This window comes from Schistocerca cancellata, chromosome 3 (genome assembly GCF_023864275.1).
Source record: "Schistocerca cancellata isolate TAMUIC-IGC-003103 chromosome 3, iqSchCanc2.1, whole genome shotgun sequence".
NCBI classification, from domain to species: domain Eukaryota; kingdom Metazoa; phylum Arthropoda; class Insecta; order Orthoptera; family Acrididae; genus Schistocerca; species Schistocerca cancellata.
The window spans coordinates 243,640,788-243,668,750 of NC_064628.1; the positions used below are offsets into that span (position 1 = coordinate 243,640,788).

At 42.8% G+C, this 27,963-nt stretch overlaps 1 protein-coding gene across 3 annotated transcripts in view; it reads left to right on the forward strand.

The window, feature by feature from the left end:
- Window positions 1–27,751, forward strand: part of LOC126174877 (ATP-dependent translocase ABCB1-like) — a 263,560-nt gene extending 235,809 nt beyond the window's left edge. For all 3 annotated transcript variants that reach the window (XM_049921293.1, XM_049921290.1, XM_049921292.1), the window contains 6 exons: window positions 3,328–3,569; window positions 9,241–9,400; window positions 12,256–12,450; window positions 15,792–15,998; window positions 16,088–16,234; window positions 26,810–27,751. In XM_049921293.1, the coding sequence (XP_049777250.1) occupies window positions 3,328–3,569; window positions 9,241–9,400; window positions 12,256–12,450; window positions 15,792–15,998; window positions 16,088–16,234; window positions 26,810–27,004 (1,146 nt within the window). In that variant the 3' untranslated portion in view covers window positions 27,005–27,751. The remainder of the gene's footprint in view (window positions 1–3,327; window positions 3,570–9,240; window positions 9,401–12,255; window positions 12,451–15,791; window positions 15,999–16,087; window positions 16,235–26,809) is intronic.
- Window positions 27,752–27,963: the final 212 nt, after the last annotated feature.

Here is a 27,963-nt window from a genome sequence, read left to right on the forward strand (position 1 = left end):
GTCAAACAATTCGCACAGTTGCAGAGCGTTGTACCGAGTGAAAGTGCCGTATTAAAAAAAGTGAGCTTGACGAGTCGGCCATAGCTTAGCACTGTGTAGCAAACGAACTCAAAATTCAGTTTGAAAACATGAGAGTCTTGGCTCATGCATCAAAATACTGTGATTCTGCTACAGAGGAAGCAGCTGAGAGGAGAATAAACAGCAACAATTTTAATAGAGACCAAGAATACATAGTTAGTTGGGCGTGGGGGCGGGCTTTGGATGTCGAAAGGAAGCGAAGACGGATGCTTGACGCTTGTAGGGTGGCGGGAGCGGCAGTTTCAAGCCTGGGGCTGCCTCTCGCTCCACCTGAGGTTACTCGGTTTCGCGGCAGACCCGAGCTGCTAAGAGCAGCCCAACTTACCTTCAGCGCACGTCTCGTTTCGGTCCTCTAATTGGTGCCAGAGGCTGCAATCGTACCTACATAAGCAGAAAGCAGTGCCAGCCTCCGGACCTCTCCCTACCTCCTTCACTGTACCGACAACCCCCTTCCCTCGCACGAGGTGGGGTCGCTTTTGACAACCTCAAGCACATCCCTGTCCGGCCACAACCCCTGCTCAATGACCCAACTGAACACCTTATCCTCAGCATCTTTTTTCCCCCCTCACTGTCACTTATGCCTCTGTCTATGTCCGTCCCACAGCTCCTCTGCCCTACGACTTCAACTCCCATGTTGACTGCACCTTCTCCACCTATGTGATTGCCACAGACCTCAACATCCACAGCCGTGTCCCTGCCACCCTTCGGCGGTGGCATCAGTTCCTCGCCACCCTCCTTGGTGACCTAGCTCCCTTGCCACAGCACACCCATCCAAAAGTAATTCTGCTCCTCACATCCCCAAACCTCCTTGGTCATATCGCCACAGATGTCCCCAACCCTATTGGTAGTGACCATCTCCCAGTCCATCTCACTATCTCCTCAGCTCATCACCTCCCCATCCTGCCCCGCCCCCCCCCCCTCCCGATCCTGCTGCCCCACCAAAGTTCGTCCATGACTACCAATGCGCTGACAGGGACGCCTACTGGGAATCCATTGCCTCACATGTCGGAAACCACCCCCTTACCCTTCACCATACCACTGACGACATCACCCATGCATCATTCTTCCTCCAGAAGACCATCACTGACGCCGTGGAGACCCATGTTCCTACCAAACTTATCCACCCTCACTGCCCTACTCTTCCTCCACAGGCCATCTTTCTTCTCCGTGAATCCCACAAGCTCTACCGCTCGTGACTGGGATACACTCCTCTGCCTAACAGCAAAGAAAAGCCAGGATTGGCCCCAGACATGTACGTGCCTCAACTCTACCCTCCCTGTCAACTCATCCAAGTACTGGTCTGCCTTCCACTGTCTTACTGGAGCCATCCTGCCCCACATTACCCCCTTCTCCACAACTGCCCCTTCCTAGACAACCCCAGTAAGGCTAACCATTTTACTTTCCACCTCTCTGACGTCTTCTCCATTCCCGATGATCTCTATTTTGATTACTCCCTTTTCCCCACAATCCTTGAATGCAGTGATACCTATGTCCCACCCATCGCCCTCAGTTTCAGGTACTTGGATCAGTTACCTCCTCAGACATAAACACTCCCATTATGCACATGATATCAAAGTCATTCTCCACTCCAAATGCAACACTGCCCTGGTCAAGATGGTGTCACCTACCACCACATCAACGAATCCCCCCATCCTTCCTGGCTGTCCTTGTGACCCTGTATAACATCCTCCTCTCCACGGGCTTTTACTCTAACCTGTGGAAGACTTCCCATGTCCTGCTGTTCCCCAAACCCAACAAACCCTCGTCTGAGACCTCTTCCTATCCTGGTGCAACCAGTGGCTCCTTGTCATCAACCCTTCCAAGACCCAGGCAATCATCAACGTTCATACCACCCACTCCTTCTGGCTCCACGATTTTTACCTCACCATTTATAGTCCTCTTATCCATCTCACTCCTGTGCTGAAATACCTTTGCCTCACCCCTAACCTTCACCTTATCTGGACTCACCATCTCCTTATGATCCAACACAAAGCCCCAATCGACTCTGTCTCCTGAATCTCCTGTCTGACTGGACGACAGCATCACCTGGATTTCTGTCCCTCTCAGATTCTATAGAGCTCTACAAATCCTTGAACGCCATGCACTCCACCTTGCCTTCCATATCCACCTCGCATCCCCCATGTGGATACCCTCGGTTTTTTCCTCCCTCCTCCACAGCACTCCCTTTCCAGTGCACCCGTTTGTGTATCTACACTCCCTCCTAACTTGCCTTCCCAATCCATCTCCCACCTCACTCGTCTCCTGCCCCTTGCTGCGCCCCCACAATCCCCCTTTCTTTTCATTCCACTCCTCCAGCTCCCCTCACCTCTGACCCTTCCTCTCCCCTCTTTTTCACTCCACTCAGGCCTCCCCTCCCTCGGCAGGTCTCTCCTGGCCTTTTTATTCTTTGTCATGTGTTCTCTGTCTCATGTAGTGGTTTTAACGTGTCTTCGTTCAGTAGTGTTTTAATACTGTTGCCAACTTTTAATTTGTGCGTGTGACTTCAGTGTATTTTACATGCTCCACTAATCGTCAACAGCGTTTTTTGTCTTTGTGTGGACTTTTTTAAGTGTCCCACATCAACATCTCAGTGTAAGTGCATATTTTAACCCCCACTCTGTCCTTATTATGTCCCCCTTAATCGCCTTTTATATGTATTGTTTTCATCTTTTTATTGACTGTATCACTCGACTGAAGAGCGGTGGATTATGCCACTGCCAGTCCCCGCCCCCCCCCCTCCCCAAATGGGGCTGGGGAATGAAATTTCAACAAAGCAAAAAAGCAGCCTCCGGCAGTCAGTAGTTATACTCCTGACAACGATGGCGGAGACGGCCATCGAAAGCTTTTTTTTTTTAAGATCTACCGATTTACATTATCGAACGCTTAATAAGTCAGCAAACGCAATGAAGGTGTCTTGATTTTTCATATGTCTTGCTCCCACTATGTTAGAATTACCTCCCAGTTCATAGCGTCGTTAATAAATTGTGTTGAATAGTCTTGCAGTTGGTTCAGCGTAGGGGTATAGTGAACCTAAGTACAGCCTACTTACAGGGTTCATCAAAATATCTCCATTGCACTGCCAGTCCCAAACGACTATATTCCAACTCCAAGTCCTCCATAAACAAACTGGCCACTAAGGAAGACAAGGGGCTGTTCGTGGCGTAATTATCTATCGGTTCATTAATTTTATTGTTAGCTAAAACACAAGTTGAGGTAAGCAAAGTATGGAGCTGAGGTGGTTGTTTGCAGTTGGCGGTGGAGGCTGTGAGCAACATCCGTACGGTGGCCGGCCTGGGTCGCGAGTGGCTGTTCCACGGCAAGTACCTGGCGGAGCTGCAGCCCGCGCTGCGACGGGCCAAGAGGAACACGCACGTGCGAGCCGCAGTCTTTAGCCTGGCGCGCAGCATCGGCACCTTCACCTACGCCGCCTGCATGTATTACGGAGGGGTTCTCATCCTCTCAGACGGACTACCCTACGAGGATGTCTTCAAGTAAGAACTTGCACTCCTCTAAAAAAACGTTGCAAAATATGCTGCTGCCAATTGAAATTACATCATGAAGGCGGAATGCAACAAACTTCAAACTGCTATTAACTGTAGTAAATACTTCGACAGCCAAGAGAAAGCATTTCTGCGTGACCATAGGCGACAGGTAGGAATAAAAGCACCTCTATTCTGCACTGAAGAGCAGATTTCTCTGTCAGTTTCTCATTCAGAAACTGCACTTGAATGTTGGTTGTTAGTGAGAAGATCGTATTATATCTTGTGTAAGAAACTATCACACAATCAATTGAACAGTTCATACAGCCCAGCTGCTGACAAGAATAATATATAGAAGAATGGGAAAGGATACCGAGTATCAGCTAGATGACAATCAGTTTGGCTTTAGGAAAGGCAAAAGCGCCTGAGAGGCAGTTCTGACACTGCGGTTGATAATGGAAGCATGAGTGAAGAAAAATCTAGACATGCTCGTAGCATTCGTCGACCGAGAAAAAGCCTTCGATGTTATAAAATGCTGCAAGATGTTTGAAATTCTGAGATAAGTAGAAGTAAGCTGCAAGGAAGGATGGGTAATATGCAATATGCACAAGAACCAAGAGGGGGCAATAGGATTAGAAGACATGAACGAAGTGCTCGCATTAAAAGGGGTGGACGATAGGGATGCAGTCTTTCGCCCCTACTATTCAACGTATGCACCGAAGAAAAACCGACAAAAATAGCAGGAACGTTCAAGAGTAGAGTTAAAATTCAGGGTGAAAGAATATTAGTGATAAGATTCGTTGATGATATTGCTAACCTCAATGAATGTGAAGTAGAATTACAGGATCTGTTTGATGGAATGACCAGTCCAATGAGTGCAGAATATGGATTGTGAGTAAATAGAAGAAAGATGAAAGTAATTACAAGTAGCAGAAACGAGAACAGCGAGAAACTTAACATTAGAACTGGGCATCACGAAGTAGACGAAGATAAAGAAATCTGGTACTTGGAAATAAAATAACCCCTGACGGACGAAGGATGGAAGGCGTAAAATGCAGTCTAGCACAAGCAAAGAGGCCATTCCTGGCGAAGAAAAGTCTACTGCTATCAAACATTAGCCTTAATTTGAGGGAGAAATTTCTGAGAACGTACATTTGGAGCACAGCATTGTGCGGAACAGGAGACAATCGAAGCGTATGATTTGTGGTGCTACAGAAGAATGCTATAATGTTTAAAATCAGGTGCACTCGTAAATAAGGAGTGCGGATGATTTCCGCTGAATCGGCTCAAGAAGAAACATATGGAAAAAACTGACAATAACGAGGGATCGGACGATAGGAAATGTGTTAAGGTCTCAGGGAATAACCTCCATGGTATTAGAGGGAACTTCAGAAGGTAGAAACCTTAGGGGAAGGGAGAGACCTGAACACTCCAACGAATAATTGAGGAAATAGGGTCAGGTGCTACTGTGAGATGAAGAGGCTAGCGCAGAAGAGAAATTCGTGCCGAGCCGCACCAAACTAGTCACAAGACTGATGAATCAAAACAAAAGGAAGGTCGACCAGCAAGCGTCGAAATTCGATAACAGGATTGTGGCCTGTCAAGACTGTTGTTAATCGTTTCTCCATATCCCTGCTTACGTTGTTCGAGATCTCAAGAAATTGGAAATGACAGGTTCAGGTAGGCCATACTGAACGATATGCACGATCTCAGTAGCCCCACGTGACTAGCGCCTGAGAGAACAGATTTGTTGTTTGTTCGGCTGTCAAGGATGCAATAGCAACGTAACATAGCCTGAGTCAGGAAATTGGCTCGTCTGCAGCAAGAGATCTACATGGGCAATGCGACGACATCTGGAGTGCCATGGACTCGCAGCTCGGTGACCATTGTTGCAACCTCCCTTGACGTGGCTGCGGACAGTTTTGCATCGCAATACTGGACACAGGGCTGGCAGCGCGCCGCCTTTGAAACGAGTCTCGGTTCTGAGACGTTACAGTAGGCGTATCCACGGGCGTAGGCTCTGATGAGTACAGGCTGTGTTAAGCCTGGCTTGATGGTATGGGGTACCATTGGGCATACATCCTGATAGCCTCTGATTCGCATGGTCAATGATTTTGATAGCAGCCGTTTCGTTTCTAGTGCTAAGGTCCGTGGCTGCAACGTATCTTAGAGATTATTGCGTCATCATTTTTCAAATAACACAATGCTGCACTGTTCTCAAGCTGCGACGTAGAATGCGTTCGACTGCTGCCTTAATGAGCAAGTTCTCTCTCATCTATTGAAAGCACTTGGTAATGTTTGCCAAGAGACTAGAACGCCACCACTCGCCAGCCGTTGTGAATGATGAACTCAGGCACACAGGTGAAACAGCATGGCATCATCCAAGCTCAGTTTGACTCGATAGTCAGCCAAGTTAGAGGCATTGTTGCTGCAAGAAGTATCATCTCTCTGTTTTAGTTTTCACACTTTGAATACCCTCAAATCACTAAGATAATCATGTATTCTACTCACTACACTGTACTTTCACAATAAGTAAAATTATGAAATATTCTCCCTGATTTTGTGAATTTTGATGGCCAGCAATGTGTTTAGGAGCGAACTGCTATATTAAAAAAATACGTAGGGGCTTCAGAAATTAAGTTACCCATGTCGCACACACTAAGACCATTGGGTAGCAGGAGAGGCGCTCCGTCAGAAGAGAGAACGAGTAGATGTTCCGAGTTTCTTTCAGACACAATTCTCCTGCGGTACGATTAACAGGTGAATCATAGTGTGGGAGCGTAATGGTGCGTCAAATGGAGAAGTACTCCTACGCTGAAGCACGCAGAACAGTACTGATTCTTGTGGGATAAACGTTTAACTTACACACATACTGACTGTGGAATTCTGGCACTATCGGACCAAATACTATGTAACTTCCAGCCGCAGAGAAAGGGTGCCAACGATTTGATCAAGGCTGCACGGAAGTAGGTGATGCTGGTCGGGAAGATGAGATCTTGCACCAAGCAATTTCCATCTTTTCGGCAAGCTGGAAGAACATCAGGAAGAAAGACATTTTCCAACAACGAGGACGTTTACATATCGGTTCTCGAAAGACTTCGCGACAAAGGAGCAAATTTCTATCGCTGAGGTACTGAATGACTGGCAGAATCTTCCGACCGTTGTTTACAAAATGGCTCTGAGCACTATGGGACTTAACATCTATGGTCATCAGTCCCCTAGAACTTAGAACTACTTAAACCTAACTAACCTAAAGACAGCACACAACACCCAGTCATCACGAGGCAGACAAAATCCCTGACCCCGCCGGGAATCGAATCCTGGAACCCGGGCGTCGTTGTTTACAGAGCCTTGGTGATTCTATTGAAAAATAGTATCATGTATCCGTGTTAGCGCTCAATAAAAGTTACCTGGCCAGCAATAATAGAGAGTGACTCGTTTTTTGAATTCCTCTCGTACATCGTAACCAGTACAAGTACGTTTCATACTCTTAGTCAAGCAATTCAATACGAAAATTTTGAAGGATCCGTTGCCCAGCGAGGTCTCTCTTTAGTCACCGAAAAAAGTATTTTAGTCAGTTCCGTAGCTTTGGAGATATGGCGTAATACGTTTTAAACTATATCTCAGACGGGAACATTCACCCGTTTCAGGAAAATTTATCTAAAACTGGCCCTAACCTAAATTAAGAACAAATTTCTGACATTGTTAGAAACACTATATACCGTACGTGAATTTCTGAATTATGTGATTTTTGTGTGAGACAGAGACCTTAAAGCGATTGGCTATCACCGTGGAGGGCGGAGCACTGTGGACGCTACCTGCGAACAGAATTTGTCACGAGAATATTGAAATATTGAATCTTAAATGTCAGATCCCAAGCAATTTAATATATAAGCCTCCGAAGGATCTCGAATTTCTTATTTTCCACCTTATGGTCCTTTATCTGGGAGGACGGTGCGATTGTTGCTTGGTTTACCTCTCGAAATGTTAATGGTAAACCTGTAAACCTGTCCGTCACGCTCTTCTTTCTTTTAGCGTCTACCACAGGAGTTTGATAGTATCTACTTAACGCTACAAGGCTTACTTAACGGAGCAGTGACGAAAAGCACCGCTATTCTTAGGTTTATTTCTGCTTCCTCTTTTAATTAGCCTGACGAACAGTACTCAGGAATTGGCCGAACAACGGTTTTTTAGGCTGTCTGTCTCGTGGGTGAATTACATTTCCTTATGGTTCTTCCGAGAATCTCATTCTAGATTATGCATTTCTTGCGACTAATTTTATGTGGTTGTTTCACTGTATACCGCTCCAAATGAACAGTTTACACATTTTCCGGTTGTTATTGTTGGAAGCGGTTGAGTCTCAGTGAAGTAATCGAACAATAACGAGTCTTTCTGCTTACTTATGCACAATACATTCAATCTGTTTATGCTGAGGGCTAAATTACAGACCGTGCACGTCGTTTTTATGATTTAATATCTCCGTGTACCAGTTTCACGAAAATCCATCATTTTTTTATGACTAGTGCGCCAATCTAGAAACGTAGGTTATCTCCATTTGCTGACTCAATTCTCGTCATGAAGTACTCAATCAAATAGTGTACCGAAGTAGCCTCCTGACTTTCTGATGCCATATTTCGCCAAGCAGACCTATAAAGGTTGGTCAGAGACACTCTGAAAAGCTTTTAAGGTTGCAACAGAGTAGGCTGTGCTGAGAAATAATTGTTACGGAAAAAATTCGATACGTTATGCCGTATCCGAGTTAATTAGCATTCCCATTAGCCAAACTAAGCTTTGGCTCGCCTAGCTTAAATTTATCACTTCCATAAAAGTCAAATTTTAACTGGTTTTTTGATTAAGTGGCAACTCACGGACCCACAGATGTCTGTCTGTGCATTATTGCAGCTCAGCGCGTGCACGAGCTTGAATTTGCGCACATTACCACCTGTTTGGCTAACATCAATACTAATTACATCGGAACCGGTGCGACGTATAGAATGTTTTTCTGTGCAGTTATTTCTCAGCACAATCTACTCTGCAACACCCTTACAAGTTTTGTAAACTGTTTCTGACCAACCCGTGTAGTGATTCAGTTGTACCCATCTCCTGTTTCAAGTATAACCAGCGGCTTCGCACGAAGTATCTGTGAGCAAAAAAAGCGCCTAGAACCGCTCGGCCACATCTATGAGCAAATGACTTGCTGGCATAATGGTAATTCAAGTGAAAACTGTATCAAAATACCTGTATCAGTTTCTCAGATTAGCCTTCACATAGATCAAACAAATAAATAAATAAATAAAAACGTGGCGGGGGAACTTCACAACATGTATGGGTGATTCCAACGAGTTCTGGCATTCAGTGCTAGATGGCAGTGGCATCGTTTCCACGGCAATAGGGGACTTTAATTCATCATTGTTCACGATTTAGCACGAAATATTTATAAATTATGTACACAGACATTCCTCGTGAATCAGTCTATCTATTAGTGAAAACTGTATCAGAATTATAGTTCCTGAGATTAGCTGTAATATACATGCAGAAACTCTACGGAGGCCTTTGATTTACGCAAGTACAGATTTTGCTACGAACCAAACACTGAGATGTCTAGCACACCACTGTTCGCTCTATTAAAGATCAGAGTCGCTATTCATGGATAATTATAACCTAACTCCCTTTCGTTTTCCAGAGTTGTGGAATCATTAATCCTTGGTTCTATGATGATCGCCGGTGCGCTGTCATTCGCACCGAACTTCAGGAAAGGACTCACTGGTGCATCTAAAATCGTGTACTTGGTGAACCGGCAACCGAAGATCGCAGATCCGGACGGAGCGTCAGACGATGGATGGGTAAGCTGGAACACATAATGACACCATCTGGAAGTTCATAAGCCTTGTCTACGTTGAAAGTTGTTTTTTTCTGAAGGGGTTGATAAAAATCAGCCAACTAGTTGCAAAACGACGGTTTATTATCCCTTGACCTAGGTTTCGATATTTCTAAAAATATCTTCTTCAGAAGGTGTGGGCCTTGTTACATCACATGATGAAGATATTTTTAGAAATATCGAAACCTAGGTCAAGGGTTAATAAACGGTTGTTTTGCAACTGGTTGTCAGATTTACACAGTTGCTGTTTCGCAACCATGTTTAAGACTTTTTTTTTTCTTTTTTCAACACAAACCTTCTTATGTTTCACATAACCCTACCAGCAGTGAAATCTACGATAGAATGATTTTTTCTTAACCCGAGTACAATAAAGTACGTGTCAAATGAAAAGAACTGCAAGTGTTTTCTGCAAAAGTGTTGTAGAGCATTTTTTTCTGTGATTTCACAGTGAGACCACATATGAAAGTTCTTATTATTGCTCATCCTGAGTCCAGCACCACATGTCTGGCTTCTTTGTTTGATACGATGGAGTGTCTCACTGTATCATGCAAGCACACTTTCTAAGTATTCCTTTCACAGGTATATGTGTGGCTTCCTTTACTACCTTGTGGAACGTATGGTCTGTAACAGCTGATATGCAGAGCTTCATTTGTTCCTGCTGTTGGCGAACTCACTGAGGTCCTTGAATCATCACAATGATGGCTACTCTAAACTCCTTCGAAGTCATTCTATCTTCTGCATTAATTGTGCTGAAGATTTTTTTTTCACATTGTCCACATCCAACCCACATTATGCGGTGCCAGCACATCACTCTCATTGTCACTGTTGAAGGCTACTGACTTTTTAGCACTTGCAAACTCATACAGTGGCTTATACAGCATCGCACTGGTCAGATCATCAACAGGTAGATTCCACAATTCTGTGGCCGAGAAGAGATGACTCGATCCTTACTTGCCAGTGGCTACAGACTGAAAGCACTTGGTTATCTTGTTTAACACTGAAAATCTCTCGGTGTAATGACTTCCGCCACACAAAATGTAATGTTAAAGGTATACCAACAGTTACCACCAACAAAAGTTACAGTTCTCTGAATTGTATAGTCGTAAAATAAGAAACAAAGATAGCGGAGCAAGTAAAAAGTATGAGCTACAGCGCTAATCTCAAATCCAGGAAAAACGAGAAATTTGTGCTGTTCTGAAGTTGGCCACTAGACATCAGTAGCTACTAGTAAACGTCATATGTCATGGAAATGAGGTGAGCTAAGATTTTGTTCACTGTTTGGTTCACCTAAAAATCATTGTCTGAGAAAACCATACTGTAATAGATGAATAAAGATATTTTTGCCAGAAAAATGCCATCTACTCGCCTGTTATATGAGCATTATAACTCACATTTTGTAAAGAACAGAGCAAATGAGCTTTAACAAATATAGAATAAACTCCAACATTTGCTACGAACGTGCAAAAGTCTCAGGTAAAAATTGCTTCAATCTCTTTCAGGAAATTTTTCGTTGGCTGGCACGGTGTAAAAAAAAAAAAAAAAAGTTTGTGATGCATGATGCGCAAACGAGTGGACTCTTTCTTAGATCTTAGCTGGGTACTAACTCTACATTTGACGTGTAAACTGGCCAATACATGGGAAGACCCGTCCAAGGCCTAATGAGTCTAATGGTCAGTTTACGCGCTAGGTTTATCCTACTACTCAGCTCTGTTCAGGTCGATTGTCTTCAAAGTTTAAGGACTGGTCCTACTGGCAGTGAAATTAAATATTTATCAGACGTAATTAAAGAGGCACCGCAGTCAGTGATAGTTTACTATAAACTGAGGCATCTAGACCGCAGTACGAATAAAGAGTTAGATAACCGGTTTCCGTTATTGCATAAACATTTTCAGATCAACGAAAAGTACGAGTAAACTCAAAAAGGTGAAATTTGAAGAGGCAACAAAACAGTTTTTCTTAAATATTTCAAAATAAGGAAAACATAATGTACCCCTAATGCAACTGGTATCACGAAGCAGGTTGTGAGATGTAGTCAATAAGCGTGCATTGCAAATAGAAAACGTTAAGGCGTTCAAAATGGGACCAATGCACTGCTGGAATGGTAGACAGCGGCCACTAGACCAACCGCTGTGCGTCCCTATGCGCCACCAGTAACAGCTTACAAACGCGACAAATGGGGCACGCAATTACAACGTAAGTATAATAGAAGAGAGTACAGCTGACAGTGTTTAAAAACTATTTGTTATATCTTGTGCTTCCACTAATGTGGTTTCCTTTAATGATAACCGTTTCCCCTCTATTTTTCGTAAATCTACAGATCGTTTTTCAATAAGTGGAATCAGGCATATAATCATTATTTATATATTGTGATAAAGACAAATGAATTTATGAATTTATAGTGATAAATATTTAGTTCCTTTACAAAAATGTACTGAGCGACGTGATGCAGTGGTAAGGCGCTGGTCTCATATTCTTGAGGATGGTGCTTACAACTACCATCCGGCCATCCAGGTTTAGGTTTTCCGTGATTTCCTTATATCGCTTTAGGCAAATGCCAGAATGGTTTCTTTAAAAGTGCACGGACAATTTCCTTCCTCAGCCCGAGCTTGTAGTTCGTCCCTATTGACTGCTTCATCGGAGGGACGCTAAATCGTAATCTTCCTCCCTTCTAATAGATAACAAGCATCTCCAAAAGGTTTTTATAACAGGCATACCTATGCCAAACGTGCTTCTCGAATGTATGAGAGACTCGAAGTGAATGTACGGAAAAGATTTTCTCAAATACAGTCCTGTTTACTTTTTGTTCTATACTTTCTACAGGCAGCTACAGGCCACGTATCGTACTCGGACATCAAATTCTGCTACCCGACGCGACCAGGGACGTTGGTGCTGAAGGGGCTGGACCTCGTTGTGAGGCCCGGCCAGACGGTGGCGCTGGTGGGGCCCTCTGGCTGCGGCAAATCCACCTGCATTCAGCTGCTGGAGAGGTTCTACGATCCCGCCTCCGGGACAGTGGTGAGTACAGACAGGCAGCGAAAGGTCCAAGGCCCGACGTTCTGCGCAAGTAGCTGGAGTTCATTGACGGGAAGGTAGCAGCTAAAACTTTTCCAGATATATATGAATTTAGGTGATATCAAACTCTGAAAGTGGGGTGGCTGTTTTCCTATATGTCGCCTAATGAACAAAATACGGGCATACGATGTATAATACCAGCTTTATGTTTGTCCATGCACTCCTCTACAAGAATCTTTCACCAGTTCATGTCTTTTACCCACCTTCTCATACCCTATATATAACGTGTTACGACCCGTGGCTCTACCCTTCATTCGATCCCTGCCAAACCCTACATTTCAGCAGGATAACGCACGACCGCATGTTGCAGGCCGTGTACGAGCCTTTCTGGCCAGCACATTCTCCAGATCTCTCACCAACTGAAAACGTCTGGTCAATGGTGGCCAAGCAACTGGCTCGTCACAACATGCCAGTCACTACTCTTAACGAACTGTGGTATCGTGTTGAAGCTGCATGGGCAGCTGTACATGTACACACCATCCAAGCTCTGTTTGACTCAATGCCCAGGCGTATCAAGGCCGTTATTACGGCCAGAGGTGGTTGTTCTGGGTAATGATTTCTCAGGATCTATGCACCCAAATTGCGTGAAAATGTAATCACATGTCAGTTCTAGTATAATATATTTGTCCAATGAATACCCGTTTATCATCTACATTTCTTCTTAGTGTAGCAATTTTAATGGCCAGTAGTGTATTTGTTTTTTTGTTTTTTTCTTAGATTGTATTTTGGTTGAAGAGCAGAGTATCGCTCCGCTGTTAGCTCAACCTAGCGCCCATGGGGTAAGAGAGAGCAATAACAAAGAAAAAAATTGCACATTTCATTCTTAAAGGAGAACTTCACTCGTACAAGTAATTTCGGTGTACCTCAAGGGAGTATTATAGGAACATTATTTTTCACAGTACATACGAATCGACAAGTGGATTTGTGCAGGGAGACAAAACAACCGTGATCTTAGACCACTGTTGCCCCAACTAAACTGAGTTTTTGTGAGGAAAAAATGGATAACGTCGGAAGATCCATGAGGCAGTTGGCAGATGAGGCTGTTGTATGTAGAGAAAGTGCAACACTGATATATGGTAGGGAAATTCAGAAACATCTGCACAGGATCGACGCTTGTTGCAAGTACTGACAGTTCAGTTTCAACGTAAGCGTTGCAATGCATTGTTTATAAATATATGGAAAGACCTATTATTGTGTGATTGCGAGAGTCCTGGCTGATCAATGGAAGGAGTCGTATCCATTAAATATTCCTCAGCTCACGAAGATATAGGACGGGGAGACGGGTAGCGGCGAGAGCCGTAACCGAAAGCGTAAATCTCACATCATGACAATCCAGGATTGAGAACAGTCCATCCAGAAAGTCGGTCAAGCCCCTCGTGACTGTGAAATATTCCACAAACAGTTATGACACAATTCAGTAATGATGGATTGGCATGATGTGCTGTAGGCGGACGAACGGGTGCACCTTTCACAGGCCTCATTGGAGAGCTGTGGGATTGTAATGCGAAAACAGTAAATGGTCCTATAGTGTGGGGATAGCCCGACTGCTAACTCAACACTTGTAACTCAATAAGCCATGCGCAATTAAATATTCGTCATATATTTATCATTGCATTATTGAAAAAGCTGCTCCATGATCAGAATGACATTTCACGCTTACATATTTCTGGTTGAGCAAGTAGAAGTAAAAACCGAAGAGGCATTGGACAACAATGAGTTTTGACTTAGATTGTACCACATAAGTAATTCTGCTAAGCATCTATCAAGAACGACGAAGACTAATGACATATTCTTGCTAGTTTTGGATGTATAAAAATTCCTTTTTACTTTAAAGTGGGAAAAGGCAGGTTAAATACGGACAAGATCAATATCTGCAAGGTCGAAGTGGTATTAATTTGTCTGGGTAATTACGACACAGTAACTCTGACTGAAAAGGGTGTAAGTTAGGTTACAGCATGTAGTAACTGCAACTCTGCACTGACGCCGAGACTGTGGTGACAGAGACCATTTCAGAGTAGGGATAAAAATGAAATGGGGTTCTACATGAATATTTCCAGACAACATAGCTTTTCTGAATAAAAGCAAAGAAAATATAGAACTCGAATGTGAAATCGATAAGCTGTTTAATAATAGATGATAATTACGCTGGAAATGAAGAGCGGCAGCAAGGAAATAATCAGTTGCTGAACGTGAATATTGTCCAGTATCGGTACATACACAGCGCACTATGTATCAACTGCAGATAAATTTGTGGTTCAATAGATAAAATTTCGATTCTTCGCCCCATAGCTCACAAGATGATCCTGGGAGTAATGTGGCAGTCCAACTACATTTTGCAACTGTGAGTTGGTTCAGCAAATACTCGAAAACATTTTGCTGAGGAAATGAACTTGGTTTAATAAATCCCCATGTGTACTTGAGCAGATTATATAGAAACATATTTATTGATTTTGTTCACTGATAGCTGTTTGGGTCATCCAGTGCCCAATGTATCTCTTTTAGTCTGTCAAGTAACAGGATACATATTTCATAATCACTTAAGTTATGTTATTTACCAGACCGCACTTTTATTTCAGGGACGTTGCTGTCGTACAAGAAAGTGAAACAGCAAGATTCTTATAAAGTACAAAACGTTAAAAATCGACGACTTAACGTTTTCTTAATAACACCCCGCATAAAGTTAAACTTTTAGGAGCTTAACGTCTGACAAAGAACTGGCAGATATTTTGGGCCCCAATATAGCAGTAGTGTCCATCTGTTAAGACGCCTCATACAAACACGAGCAAGAAGCTCTTTTTTTTCCTTTCTTTTTTCCTCCTACTAACATAGTTCACAACGGTCGTCTTGAAAAGAAAGCGTTGCCAAATCGTATATGGAACGCAACTCCTGCACGACACGAATGGAGACTGAGAAGAAATTAGTATTTTCAGACCAAACTCAAATACTTTTCCCATCTAGTTATAGCTGTCAAGTAGGCTTCATTATGCACCCTCTACACAGGCTGACGTGTATAAGAAGCCAGCAGCGAACTGAGTGTTCGATGAGAAATTCAAAAGAACAGCAAGATTGAAACTGGCCATCACAAACATCATCACCTGCCCAGTGCTGTCAGAATGCTGGAACAAAAGATAATTTATTTGCACCTTTTTATATAAATATCATTAACTTCTACAGAATTAAAACAGAGTTTCTAGTTTCACGCATACACAGGTGGTGAATTATGAACAAAAGCTGGCGTTGGAGACTGAAAATAAACTAATCCACATGCATGGTATGTCTTCCAGGACCTTGACGGACGGGACGTATCCAAAGTTACGATGTCGGCTCTGAGGTCTCAGTTGGGTCTCGTACAGCAAGAACCCGTTCTCTTCGACAGAACCATCGCTGAAAACATTGCTTATGGGGATAACAGCCGGAACGTTCCCATGGACGAAATCATAGAAGTGGCGAAGAAAGCGAACATCCATAAATTTATATCAGCGTTACCACAGGTAGTTGCATTAGTCAGTATTCACTATAATACATTAGTTCAGAAATAGTTTGGGTCTTTTGAAAGAAACTTTAACTTATTTACTTTCAGGGTTACGACACACGTATGGGTGAGAAAGGAACTCAACTCAGTGGAGGCCAAAAGCAGCGCGTGGCGATCGCGAGGGCGTTGGTTCGAAACCCACGTGTCCTGTTACTGGATGAAGCTACTTCAGCACTGGATACAGAGAGCGAAAAGGTCAGTGTTTATTTTATTTTGCTTCTCGAGATAGGTTAATTATTTTTCTGCATAGTTTTATGATATACGTTGCATTATTTGTACAAAATGTCAGAGCTATTGCACCATTTTGCATCCACTGCTGCACAAGGTTCTCCTTTAGACTCTTCCACGCAGTACGGCCCTCAGTTCTATGACTCAGTGTCGATCCTATATGTTTTCTAACGTTCTCTACCGACTTCTGCCGTTGTCTATATTTTTTTATGTCCTGAAAACCAGCAAAGAACCATTTTAGTCTATTTACTATCCATTCAGCTGGTTACGTATTCTTTGGTTTCTTGTAAATTGTGCCCAGTGAAATTTGCGCCCAGAAATGTCGAAGAAAGATCCATTAATCCCCGTGTTCGAACTACGCAATTTGCTCGGCAGGTAGAAGAGCAGAGTTCTCTCCGTGTTGTACAGCTGAGATGCTCGATTTTTTTTTTTTTCAACTGGAAGTCATCATAATTTATTTTAGTTCTGTCAGAGGCAATAAAAAAATTTTACTTATGACACGATATTCAGAAACTACGATGGAAAACATAAAAACCAAATTCCAAACAACCGTTTGCTCTTGACAAAATAAATATTCAAAGGCATATGGTCAGTACCCGTTATCAGCAAATGCATATTAAGTGTCCATAAATAAGATGCGTTGTCATACTAACTGAAAGACAAGGAGTATGCATTTATATAGGTGACATAACCTGTAAATAGATTCTCCCACCACTCCTAGCATTCGATGCGTGGTTCTCTACACGTACCTTAAAACATGGAAACAATTAACTTCATAATAATGATAATTCTACATAATTCTACTTATCATTGACGTTATTGTCAAGTGGAAGGCATATGAGTGTCATAAAATAATTGTTAAGTTAGATTGCTTTAAAAGGACAGAGTGACTTACGTGACAGTGTGCTCCCTGCCGCCGTTGGATAAGCAGCTGCAGCAGCAAGTCGTATACCCCTAGCTTACTTATTTGTTACATAGTTTAATTCTTAATTTCTTTGCGTGTTTTTGGGTACTTGCATTGTTTAATTCATAAATTTCGGGCGTATTATAGTATTTGAGAGTTGTAGCATCGCGCTTTAGTGTTTACTTCGTAGATTCTTACTTAAATTGCGTGTGAGTTTCGTATAGGAGGTGTAATTTCGAGTTTTAGCTACTGTAATCGTAAATTCAGGCAGATTGTAGCGCAGTCGTTAGGCATTTGTACAGGTTAGTTACTACATTCCTTGCGTGTTTCCCTTGCGTTATCTAGGCACGGACTCGTCTTTCAGTAACTGTTGTTCAACATCGATTAGAATGGACAGGGACTGCGATTGCTGTGTTCGGACGAGGGCTGAGTTGGCATCCCTTCGCCCACAGCTGCAAGCGGCGCTGACTTCGGTCGCGCAGCTTGAGGCTGTTGCCAATGGGCACCACTGTGGGGAGCCGGACTTGGGTATCACGGAAATGTCAACCTCGTCCCGTCGGTCCCCAGATCGGTCTGCCGCTGTGGTTGCCCCGGTTGCTGCCCGCAGTGGGGCTGAGCCCTCGCCTGTGGTTGATTGGGAGGTCGTTCCAAGGCGTGGCAGGCAGCGAAAGAAGTCCCCGGAAGCTGATCAGAAAGCCTCCCCGGTGCGTCTGACAAACAGGTTTCAGGCACTGTCTCTGGCTGAGCCAGATGCAGCTGCCTGCCCTGTTTCAGAGGATGATTCTAAGCCTTCAAGGTTAGGGCAATCACAGAGAGTGCGCTTATTGGTAGTTGGGAGCTCCAATGTTAGGCGCGTAATGGGGCCCCTTAGAGATATGGCGGCTAAAGAGGGGAAGAAATCCAGTGTGCACTCCGTGTGCATTCAGGTGGAGTCATTCCTGATGTGGAAAGGGTCCTTCCGGATGCCATGAAGAGCACAGGGTGCAGTCAGCTGCAGGTGGTGGCACATGTCGGCACTAATGACGTGTGTCGCTTTGGATCTGAGGAAATTCTCTCTGGATTTCAGCGGCTATCTGATTTGGTGAAGGCTGCCGGTCTTGCTTACGAGATGAAGCAGAGCTCACCATCTGCAGCATCGTTGACAGAACCGACTGCGGACCTTTGGTGCAGAGCCGGGTGGAGGGTCTGAATCAGAGGCTCAGACGGTTTTGCGACCGTGTTGGCTGCAGATTCCTTGACTTGCGCCATAGGGTGGTGGGGTTTCGGGTCAGGAGTTCACTACACTCAGCTGGCAGCTACACGGGTAGCGGAGGCTGTGTGGTGTGGACTGGGCGGTTTTTTAGGTTAGAAGGCCTCGGGAAAGTACGGGGTGGGCTGCAATCTCAAAGGGTGCATGGCAAATACAGGACGTGCTTGGATCAAGGAACAGTCGGAATTGTAGTTGTAAATTGTTGTAGTTGTGCTGGGAAAGTTCCTGAGCTTCAAGCGCTAATAGAAAGCACAGAAGCTGAAATCGTTATAGGTACAGAAAGCTGGCTAAAGCCTGAAATAAGTTCTGCAGAAATTTTTACGAAGTCTCAGACGGTGTTCAGGAAAGATAGATTAGGCAGAATTGGTGGTGGAATGTTTGTGTCTGTCGGTAGTGGTTTATCTTGTATTGAAGTCGAAGTAGATACTCCGTGCAAATTGGTATGGGTGGAGGTTATACTTAACAGCCAAACTAAGTTAATAATTGGCTCCTTCTACCGACCCCCAGACTCCGATGATATAGTTGCTGAACAGTTCAGAGAAAATTTGAGTCTCGTAACAAATAAATACCCCACTCATACGGTTATAGTTGGTGGGGACTTCAACCTTCCCTCGATATGTTGGCAAAAATACTTGTTGAAAACCGGTGGTAGGCAGAAAACATCTTCCGAGATTGTCCTAAATGTTTTCTCCGAAAATTATTTCGAGCAGTTAGTCCACGAATCCACGCGAATTGTAAATGGTTGCGGAAACACACTTGACCTCTTAGCCACAAACAATCCAGAGCTGATAGAGAGCATCATGACTGATACAGGGATTAGTGATCACAAGGTCGTTGTAGCTAGGCTCAATACCGTTTCTTCCAAATCCACCAGAAACAAACGCAAAATAATTTTATTTAAAAAAGCGGATAAAGTGTCACTAGAAGCTTTCCTAAGAGACAATCTCCATTCCTTCCGAACTGACTATGCAAATGTAGACGAGATGTGACTCAAATTCAAAGATATAGTAGCAACAGCAATTGAGAGATTCATACCTCCTAAATTGATAAGATGAAACTGATCCCCCGTGGTACACAAAACAGGCCTGAACGCTGTTGCAGAGGCAACAGAAGAAGCATGCGAAGTTCAGAAGAACGCGAAATTCCGAAGATTGGTTAAAATTTACAGACGCGCGAAATTTGGCACGGACTTCAATGCGAGATGCCTTTAATAGGTTCCACAACGAAACATTGTCTCAAAATTTGGTAGAAAATCTGAAGAAATTCTGGTTGTATGTAAAGTACACAAGCGGCAAGACGCAGTCAATACCCTCGCTGCGCAGTGCCGATGGTACTGTTACCGACGACTGTGCCGCTAAAGCGGAGTTATTGAACGCAGTTTTCCGAAATTCTTTCACCATGGAAGACGAATGGAATATTCCAGAATTTGAAACACGAACAGCTACTAGCATGAGTCTCTTAGAAGTAGATACCTTAGGGGTTGCGAAGCAACTCAAATCGCTTTATACGGGCAAGTCTTCAGGTCCAGATTGTATACCGATTAGGTTCCTTTCAGATTACGCTGATACAATAATTCCCTACTTAGCAATCATATACAACCGCTCGCTCGCCGATAGATCTGTACCTACAGATTGGAAAATTGCGCAGGTCGCACCAGTGTTTAAGAAGGGTAGTAGGAGTAATCCATCTAACTACAGACCTGTATTATTGACGTCGGTTTGCAATAGGGTTTTGGAGCATATACTGTATTCAAACATTATAAATCACCTCGAAGGGAACGATCTATTGATAGGTAATCAGCATGGTTTCAGAAAACATCGTTCTTATGCAACGCAGCTAGCTCTTTATTCGCACGAAGTAATGGCCGCTATCGACAGGGGATCTCAAGTTGATTCCGTATTTCTAGATTTCCGGAAAGCTTTTGATGCCGTTCCTCACAAGTGACTTCTAATCAAGCTGCGGGCCTATGGGGTATCGTCTCAGTTGTGCGACTGATTCGTGATTTCCTGTCAGGAAGGTCGCAGTTCGTAGTAACAGACGGCAAATCATCGAGTAAAACTGATGTGATATCAGGTGTTCCCCAGGGAAGCGTCCTGGGACCTCTGCAGTTCCTGATCTATATAAATGACCTGGATGACAATCTGTGCAGTTCTCTTAGGTTGTTCGCAGATGATGCTGTAATTTACCGTCTAGTAAGGTCATCCGAAGACCAGTATCAGTTGCAAAGCGATTTAGAAAAGATTGCTGTATGGTGTGGCAGGTGGCAGTTGACGCTAAATAATGAAAAGTGTGAGGTGATCCACATGAGTTCCAAAAGAAATCTGTTGGAATTCGATTACTCGATAAATAGCACAATTCTCAAGGCTGTCAATTCAACTAAGTACCTGGGTGTTAAAATTACGAACAACTTCAGTTGGAAAGACCACATAGATAATATTGTGGGGAAGGTGAGCCAAAGGTTGCGTTTCATTGGCAGGACACTTAGAAGATGCAACAAGTCCACTAAAGAGACAGCTTACACTACACTCGTTCGTCCTCTGTTAGAAAATTGCTGCGCGGTGTGGGATCCTTACCAGGTGGGATTGACGGAGGACATCGAAAGGGTGCAATAAAGGGCAGCTCGTTTTGTGTTATCACGTAATAGGGGGGAGAGTGTGGCAGATATGATACGCGAGTTGGGATGGAAGTCATTAAGGCAAAGACGTTTTTCGTCGCGGCGAGATCTATTTACAAAATTTCAGTCACCAACTTTCTCTTCCGAATGCGAAAATATTTTGTTTAGCCCAACCTACATAGGTAGGAATGATCATCAAATTAAAATAAGAGAAATCAGAGCTCGAACAGAAAGGTTTAGGTGTTCGTTTTTCCCGCGCGCTGTTCGGGAGTGAAATGGTAGAGAGATAGTATGATTGTGGTTCGATGAACCCTCTGCCAAGCACTTAAATGTGAATTGCAGAGTAGTCATGTAGATGTAGATGTAGATTTAGATTTTAAAAAAATTAGTTGAAAATGCATTGTGATATTGGGACAGAGTGTGCATCCCCGAAGAAGCAAAGGCGGGATATAAATGATGAAACAAATAGAACCACTGCAACATGTGCATGTAAGAGGACGTATCGTAGAGCGTTATGTCGATCCATTGGTGGCGCTCTTCTTCTGGCAACATGATGTTTAAGTTGCTGCTCGTTTGCATCGCGTCGTCGAAGTGTATTGGACAGTGTGATACACCTTCACAGGTGTGGCCATACAGAGCGTTTCCAGTGGACGAGAACTCGTAGGGTGCAAGCTGGCCATAACTTAGCGAGTGGGCAGTTTCTAAGAAAACTGGGCATATATTTCAGATTTTCGTATGGGCACAAATGTCATAGGACGCAGTTTTCATACATCCGTGTCCTCCCAACTCAATTTAATTTCCTTAACATAATAATTGTGTCTTCCACTCCAGTTTAACCCTCATCAGTTTCTTCGTTTTACTGTCTCTCGTGGAAATTACCAGCGCTTAGTCCTCCATTACTTTGCTGAACAAATCTCCCTTTTTGAATGTTTTGCGTTAAAAGATACGCATTTTTCTTAGAATCCGGATTTTCACTTTAAGAGAGTGGAGGTTTCTATTTATAACAATACAGATAGTGTTGCTTTTCTGGGCTGTATTCTATTCATTCGAGAGTAATGAAAATATTCCATACTGCGGGATAAATTAAATATAATTATCTGTTTAGTCTCTTTTTACTGATGAAATTCCCTGACACGTTACATTGACACAATACCATCGTCAAAGAACTTACATGAATGCTTTACGTTTGTACATCAGGATCAACTCCTCTTGACTGAGGATGTTCGACGTTTAGACAGGGACCCGTCAGTCGAAAACTAGTATACAAACCAAAGATATGTTTGATACTCAATACCGAAAACTGGCACAAGTGAAAATAAACGTCAACAGAAGCAAAAACGTTCCAGCAAACGCAGGTACACAAACGAACAGTTTCCGAGGTATTATTATTGCCGGCACTTACGAAATACTGTCAGGGTGTGTGAACAGAAAGAAGGCGTGCTCTCTGCGGTGGCGAAGGGAGGGGGGGGGGGGGGTGAGAGCACAGCGCAGGAAATGTCGTCTTGTTACCTAATGAGCCAGCACACAATGGCACCCGGAATGAACAAGCCATCGTTTGCCCGATTTCGGCACCCCGATCGGGGACGCGCTGCAATGACAGAATCGAGGCATACGCCCTGCTGTCTTTCTCAAACGATTTTACGGAAACTAATCACTAAAAAAAATTGCTTTTCACGTTTCTTATAGCTTTATATGTCATCATGTTCTACAGCGACTTACTTAAAGGAGAATATCACAACAATGTCTATTAGAAAATGATGGGCACCTAACCATGAGGCTGACGTACAAAGCTATATGTAACGTAAAAATCAAAGTTTTTCGATGAATTGATTCTGTAAACCCATGTGACAAAGACTACGGAGCTAACGAAGCGTGCTTAACACTCTATCCGTAATGGTACAGCTTCACCGTGACTAACAGCTAGCAGCGTTGTCTGTGTGCACACGCAGACGCGTATAGCTGCGCTAGACAGCGCGGCGAGTCGACACGCCGGCTATTGGCTTTCTTTCTGTTCTCACACGTACCAGGGAAGGCCTCAAAAACGGCCAACCGGTTGGACTCATATTTAGCAGGTCGTTTATGTACAACCTGAAACGAAAGACTAAGATATTTTGGCTTCACACCCCCTCTTCCCGTTTTGCGGAAACAACCCCAAAGATTGGCTAAAAACTGACGGGATTGATACGTAATTGAAAACTGAGCACCTTTCGTAATCACATATTGGGTCCACAATACGCGTATTTTTCTATAAATCGAGGTTGGTTGCTTGGTGTGGGGGAAGAGACCAAACAGCTAGGTTATCGGTCCATAAATCGAGGGAAAAAAGTTTTACGGCTGGCGCTTGTCAACCACATAAGGCAAATGCTGCTTACCGAAAACGCCGTTGGCGTAGCGACAGCGACATCTGGCCGGGGAGCAAAATACGAGTACTTGTTTGTGTTCGATTGTCAAATGCATTTTGCAGAGTTTTTTTTCATGTCAAAATTGTCACAAATCGGAGGAGTGGTAAGGTAAGCAATTCAATAAGGAATAACAATGAAGTAGACAAATAAATATCTCAGACGACTTGGATTTATAAAAAACTAATATTTTAAGCATAGCTATATGAAAACATTTCGAAGTAGTACCGCTGCAAACTCGTCACAAGGGAGGACCACACACAGCCGACCGCTCGATACTTATTTACAGCGAAGTGATATTATCACAGTGCGCAGGATACAACGAAATAGCTTCCCCAAAAACAAATATTTTTAAATGTATAACGATTCTGTTTTCTGCCGAATCTTCGAAAGGAACGATGTGTGCGATGTAGCATTCGCAAGATGTTCTTGGTACAGCGTGTATATTTCTTCCGAATGTTTCTATGAAAAGTATCATCCACATACCTGTTCAGAGGAAAGTGAGGACATGTAACAGAGGGATAGAGCCATTTCAAAGCTACCAGGATTAAAATTTTAACACTTTACTAATCCAAGTTGTTTGACAAATATATTTGCATTTCTTGTTATTATTCCTTATTCATTTACTTACTTATTCCTAACACTTTTAATATGAAAAAAACACAAAAAAATTACAGAATACGTTTTGGGAACAGAAGGCAGGTTCTCGTCAGCAGTCAGATGCGTTGGTCGCAACACCAGCAACCCTTTTGTTGAGCAGCGTTTACCTTATAGGTACATGAGAGGCAGTCGTAAAAGATTCTTTCTTCGATTTCTAGGAAAATATGCATTTTAGGACCCCTGTGCATCATGATGAAAAATGCTCAGTTTTCAGTTATGAATCGATCCCGCAAACTGTGTGCGATGAATTTTAGGGACAGTTATGACAAAACCGTACTGGTGGCGGGGGGCGGAGGGGGGGGGGCGGGGGGGGGGGGCGGGTGGGGGGGGGGGTGTTGTACTAATGCAAAATGTCGTATTCTTCCATTTTAGGTTTACACAAGCAACACGTCAAATAAGGACCGAGTCGGTTAGTCGTGACTGAGGCCTTCTTCTTGTTAGTACGAATTTATTTCAAATGTAAATTTTCCTACAAGTCGCCGCTGAGCTCAAATTTCACCCACAGTCTACTTTGACAAGATGCAACACTGTTCCAGCAGATGTCGTGTTACATTAGCACCAAAATGTGCTGGTGCCCCATCATTCATCTAACACATTCCTCAAACACGTACCGCAGGTGAAATTTGAGCCCAACAAGATGGAGACTTAATCGAAATTTACATTTCAAATATGTACGTTTGTACTAACTACGACGATATTTGATACTTATGTCAAGAGCGCTTCGTAACCACATATTTACTATTTCGCTATTATTTAGTAGATATCCTGTTTGGAGATCCGTGTCTACTGGAACAATTTTGTTTCTATTATCGTAAGCTTTTACCATGTCAATTTTCGTTATTAGTTACCATACGGCCTGTATATTTGAGTTTCTTCAACTGCAGATTCTGTAGGCTACTATCGAGTGCGTTAATTTTGACTATTCATTATATATTTTTACAGAACGTTTTCCACACCCAGCTCGAACTAAAATTTTGAGGACCTCACCTATTCCTCCTTTGTAAATAAGCGTGACTATTTCCCCCTTCAAAGATAGTAGTAATATCCTTCTACAGTTACCAAAGCAGCTATTCGGACTACTTCAGTGCTTCCAAAAATTTTCACTATATACGAGGGCGGTTCAGAAAGTAACCTCCGATCGGTCACAGTGCGGGTTGTGGGGGGAGTAGCGACGCCATCTGTGCGTTCACGCACTCAACAGGTCAGTCGGCATCAAGCCTGCGCTAGTTTAGTTTTTGTGGCAGTTTGAAATGTGTGCTGCAATAGAAAACTCCGCCAAATGTGAAGTGCGTGCTGTCATAAGGTTTTTTACAGCCAAAGGATATTCTGCAGCAGCTATTCGTCGTGAGCTTTGTGCCGTGTACGGACCAAGAGTTATGAGTGAAGGAGTTGTCCGTGAATGGGTGCGTTTATTTAAAAGTGGACGAGAAAACTTTCATGATGAAGAGAGGAGTGGTAGACCATCATTGGTGACTGACGAACTCGTTCAGACAGTTGATGCAAAAGTTCGTGAAAATCGACGTTTCTCAATATCGGAGTTGTCTACTGGTTTTCCACAGATTTCTAAGACTCTCTTGTACGAGATAGTGACAGCAAGATTGGGTTACCGTAAGTTCTGTGCACGATGGGTGCCCAAAATTCTTACCGACCACCACAAAACTCAAAGAATGGCCTCTGTATTAGACTTTCTGTCACGTTATGAGGACGAAGGAGAACCATTGTTAAACAGAATCGTGACCGGTGACGAAACCTGGATTAAGTACGTGAACCCTGAGACAAAAGAACAATCAAAGATGTGGGCACATTCAAATTCGCCTACCAAACCAAGAAAAGCCTCGCAAGATTTTTCTGCCAGAAAACTGATGGCAACGGTGTTTTGGGATGCCAAAGGGGTGTTGTTGGTTGAATTCATGGAACGTGGTACGACCATTAATCAAGACGTGTACTGTGAAACAATAAAAAAGTTACGACGGGCTATACAGAACAAACGCCGTGGTATGCTGACTTCCGGTATCGTTTTTTTGCACGATAACGCCCGTCCTCACTCTGCTCGCAGAACAACGGCCCTTCTTGAGTCCTTCAAGTGGGACGTTATCAATCATCCACCTTACAGCCCAGACCTGGCGCCAAGTGATTATCACCTCTTCATGCATTTGAAGAAATGGCTCGGGTCACAGCGGTTTGATGACGACGAAGAGCTCAAAGATGCGGTCACAGGCTGGCTCCAGGCACAAGCGGGCGATTTTTATGCAGAAGGAATTTCAAAGCTTGTGAAGAGATACGATAAGTGCCTCAATCGCTATGGAGACTATGTAGAAAAATAGTGCAAAGATGTAGTTGTAAGATGTATATATTAAAATATTTTTATTTAACTTGGTGTATTTTTTTAAATCAACCGGAGGTTACTTTCTGAACGGCCCTCGTACTTCAAAATCAACAATATTGAGCCCTATCTGTTTTAGACTGTTGCAGAGAGATTACGATAGGAGTCAATCTAACTTTCTTTCTAAGGATACAGTCAAAAATAAATAAGCGCTCAGAAATTGAAACGAGTGCAAAATGGGTCATAACTAACACTAAACTTTTTCCTTCCTCATCCTTGCCTAATGCTCTCTCTCTCTCTGTCTCTCTCTCTCTCTCTCTCTAATGATCTGTTGTTGATAGAACGTTAAGCTCTAATTTTCTTCATTTTTTATTTCTTTTTTCATTCTTTTAGATCGTGCAAGAAGCTCTGGATAAGGCAAAAGAGGGTCGAACTTGCATTACCATCGCACATCGATTGTCAACAATTCAAGACGCAGATCTTATATGCGTCATCAGCAACGGAAAAATAGCGGAAATTGGAAAACATTCCGAGCTTTTGGCAAAGCGAGGTATCTATTACAAACTGCATTGTCTCCAATCAACGTAACACTATCGTGAAAGTAGCTACTGTTGAAATCTAGTCAAAAGAACCGACAATTGTAATAGTTTTTTGTAGTGTCTACCCTGTTTCAAAATACTTCGTTAAACCAAGCCAACGTAAGTTCCTCCTGTAACATGGGACAGACAATTACAGAGTATTAAATTTACAGTATATCTAGTGTTATCTCCTTAAACGATGCATAATATAAAAAAACACAGCACATATCTTTGCTTACCTCCATGACTGCCTATTTACTCTGTATATTACGAAGCATGTCTTGTGTCATGGTATTCAAAATGAGCGAAAGCATACAAATATTTTTCTGGAACAAAACTGACAATAACAAGGGCCTGAGTAAATGAGTAAAGTTTACGATGCTCACCAATAAACTTAAGAAAACATTCTGTGAAAGAAGTTTTAGAAAGCAGGAAATAATTCAGAATAACATCAAATATTAGAATGAAACTACTCACTGCAGCTAAACATGTTTATCAGTAAACTCTAACAACAAGTGGGAAAAAAATTGTAGAAGAGCAACTGGAAATGAAAACTATCCAATTTAGAAACCTAAATGTCATAGATTATCAGTCCATGGAAATGTTACAGTCTGTGTTTAATATGTGTTACAGTATAAACATTATTCTTAGCAGAAAATATAAGATGTTATATATAGTATACTGTGATCTAAATGTTCATTTTAATTTATTTATTAGATAAATCTGATGTAGTTAGTTGTGTACATTTGTATTTTATACTGTATGTGTTTATATTGTTATATAAATTCATGAATATACATTCTTTATTTTATAAATACCATTTCTATGTATTTTTGTATTGCATTTTACTCCTTTGCTCCCTGATGTCCTCATTTTCTACACATTTTTTACTATTGATTTAAAAAAATTCACGCTTGGTAGTGTGACTTGTAAACCCACATGCCAAAAGAGAATAGCTACTAATATTTA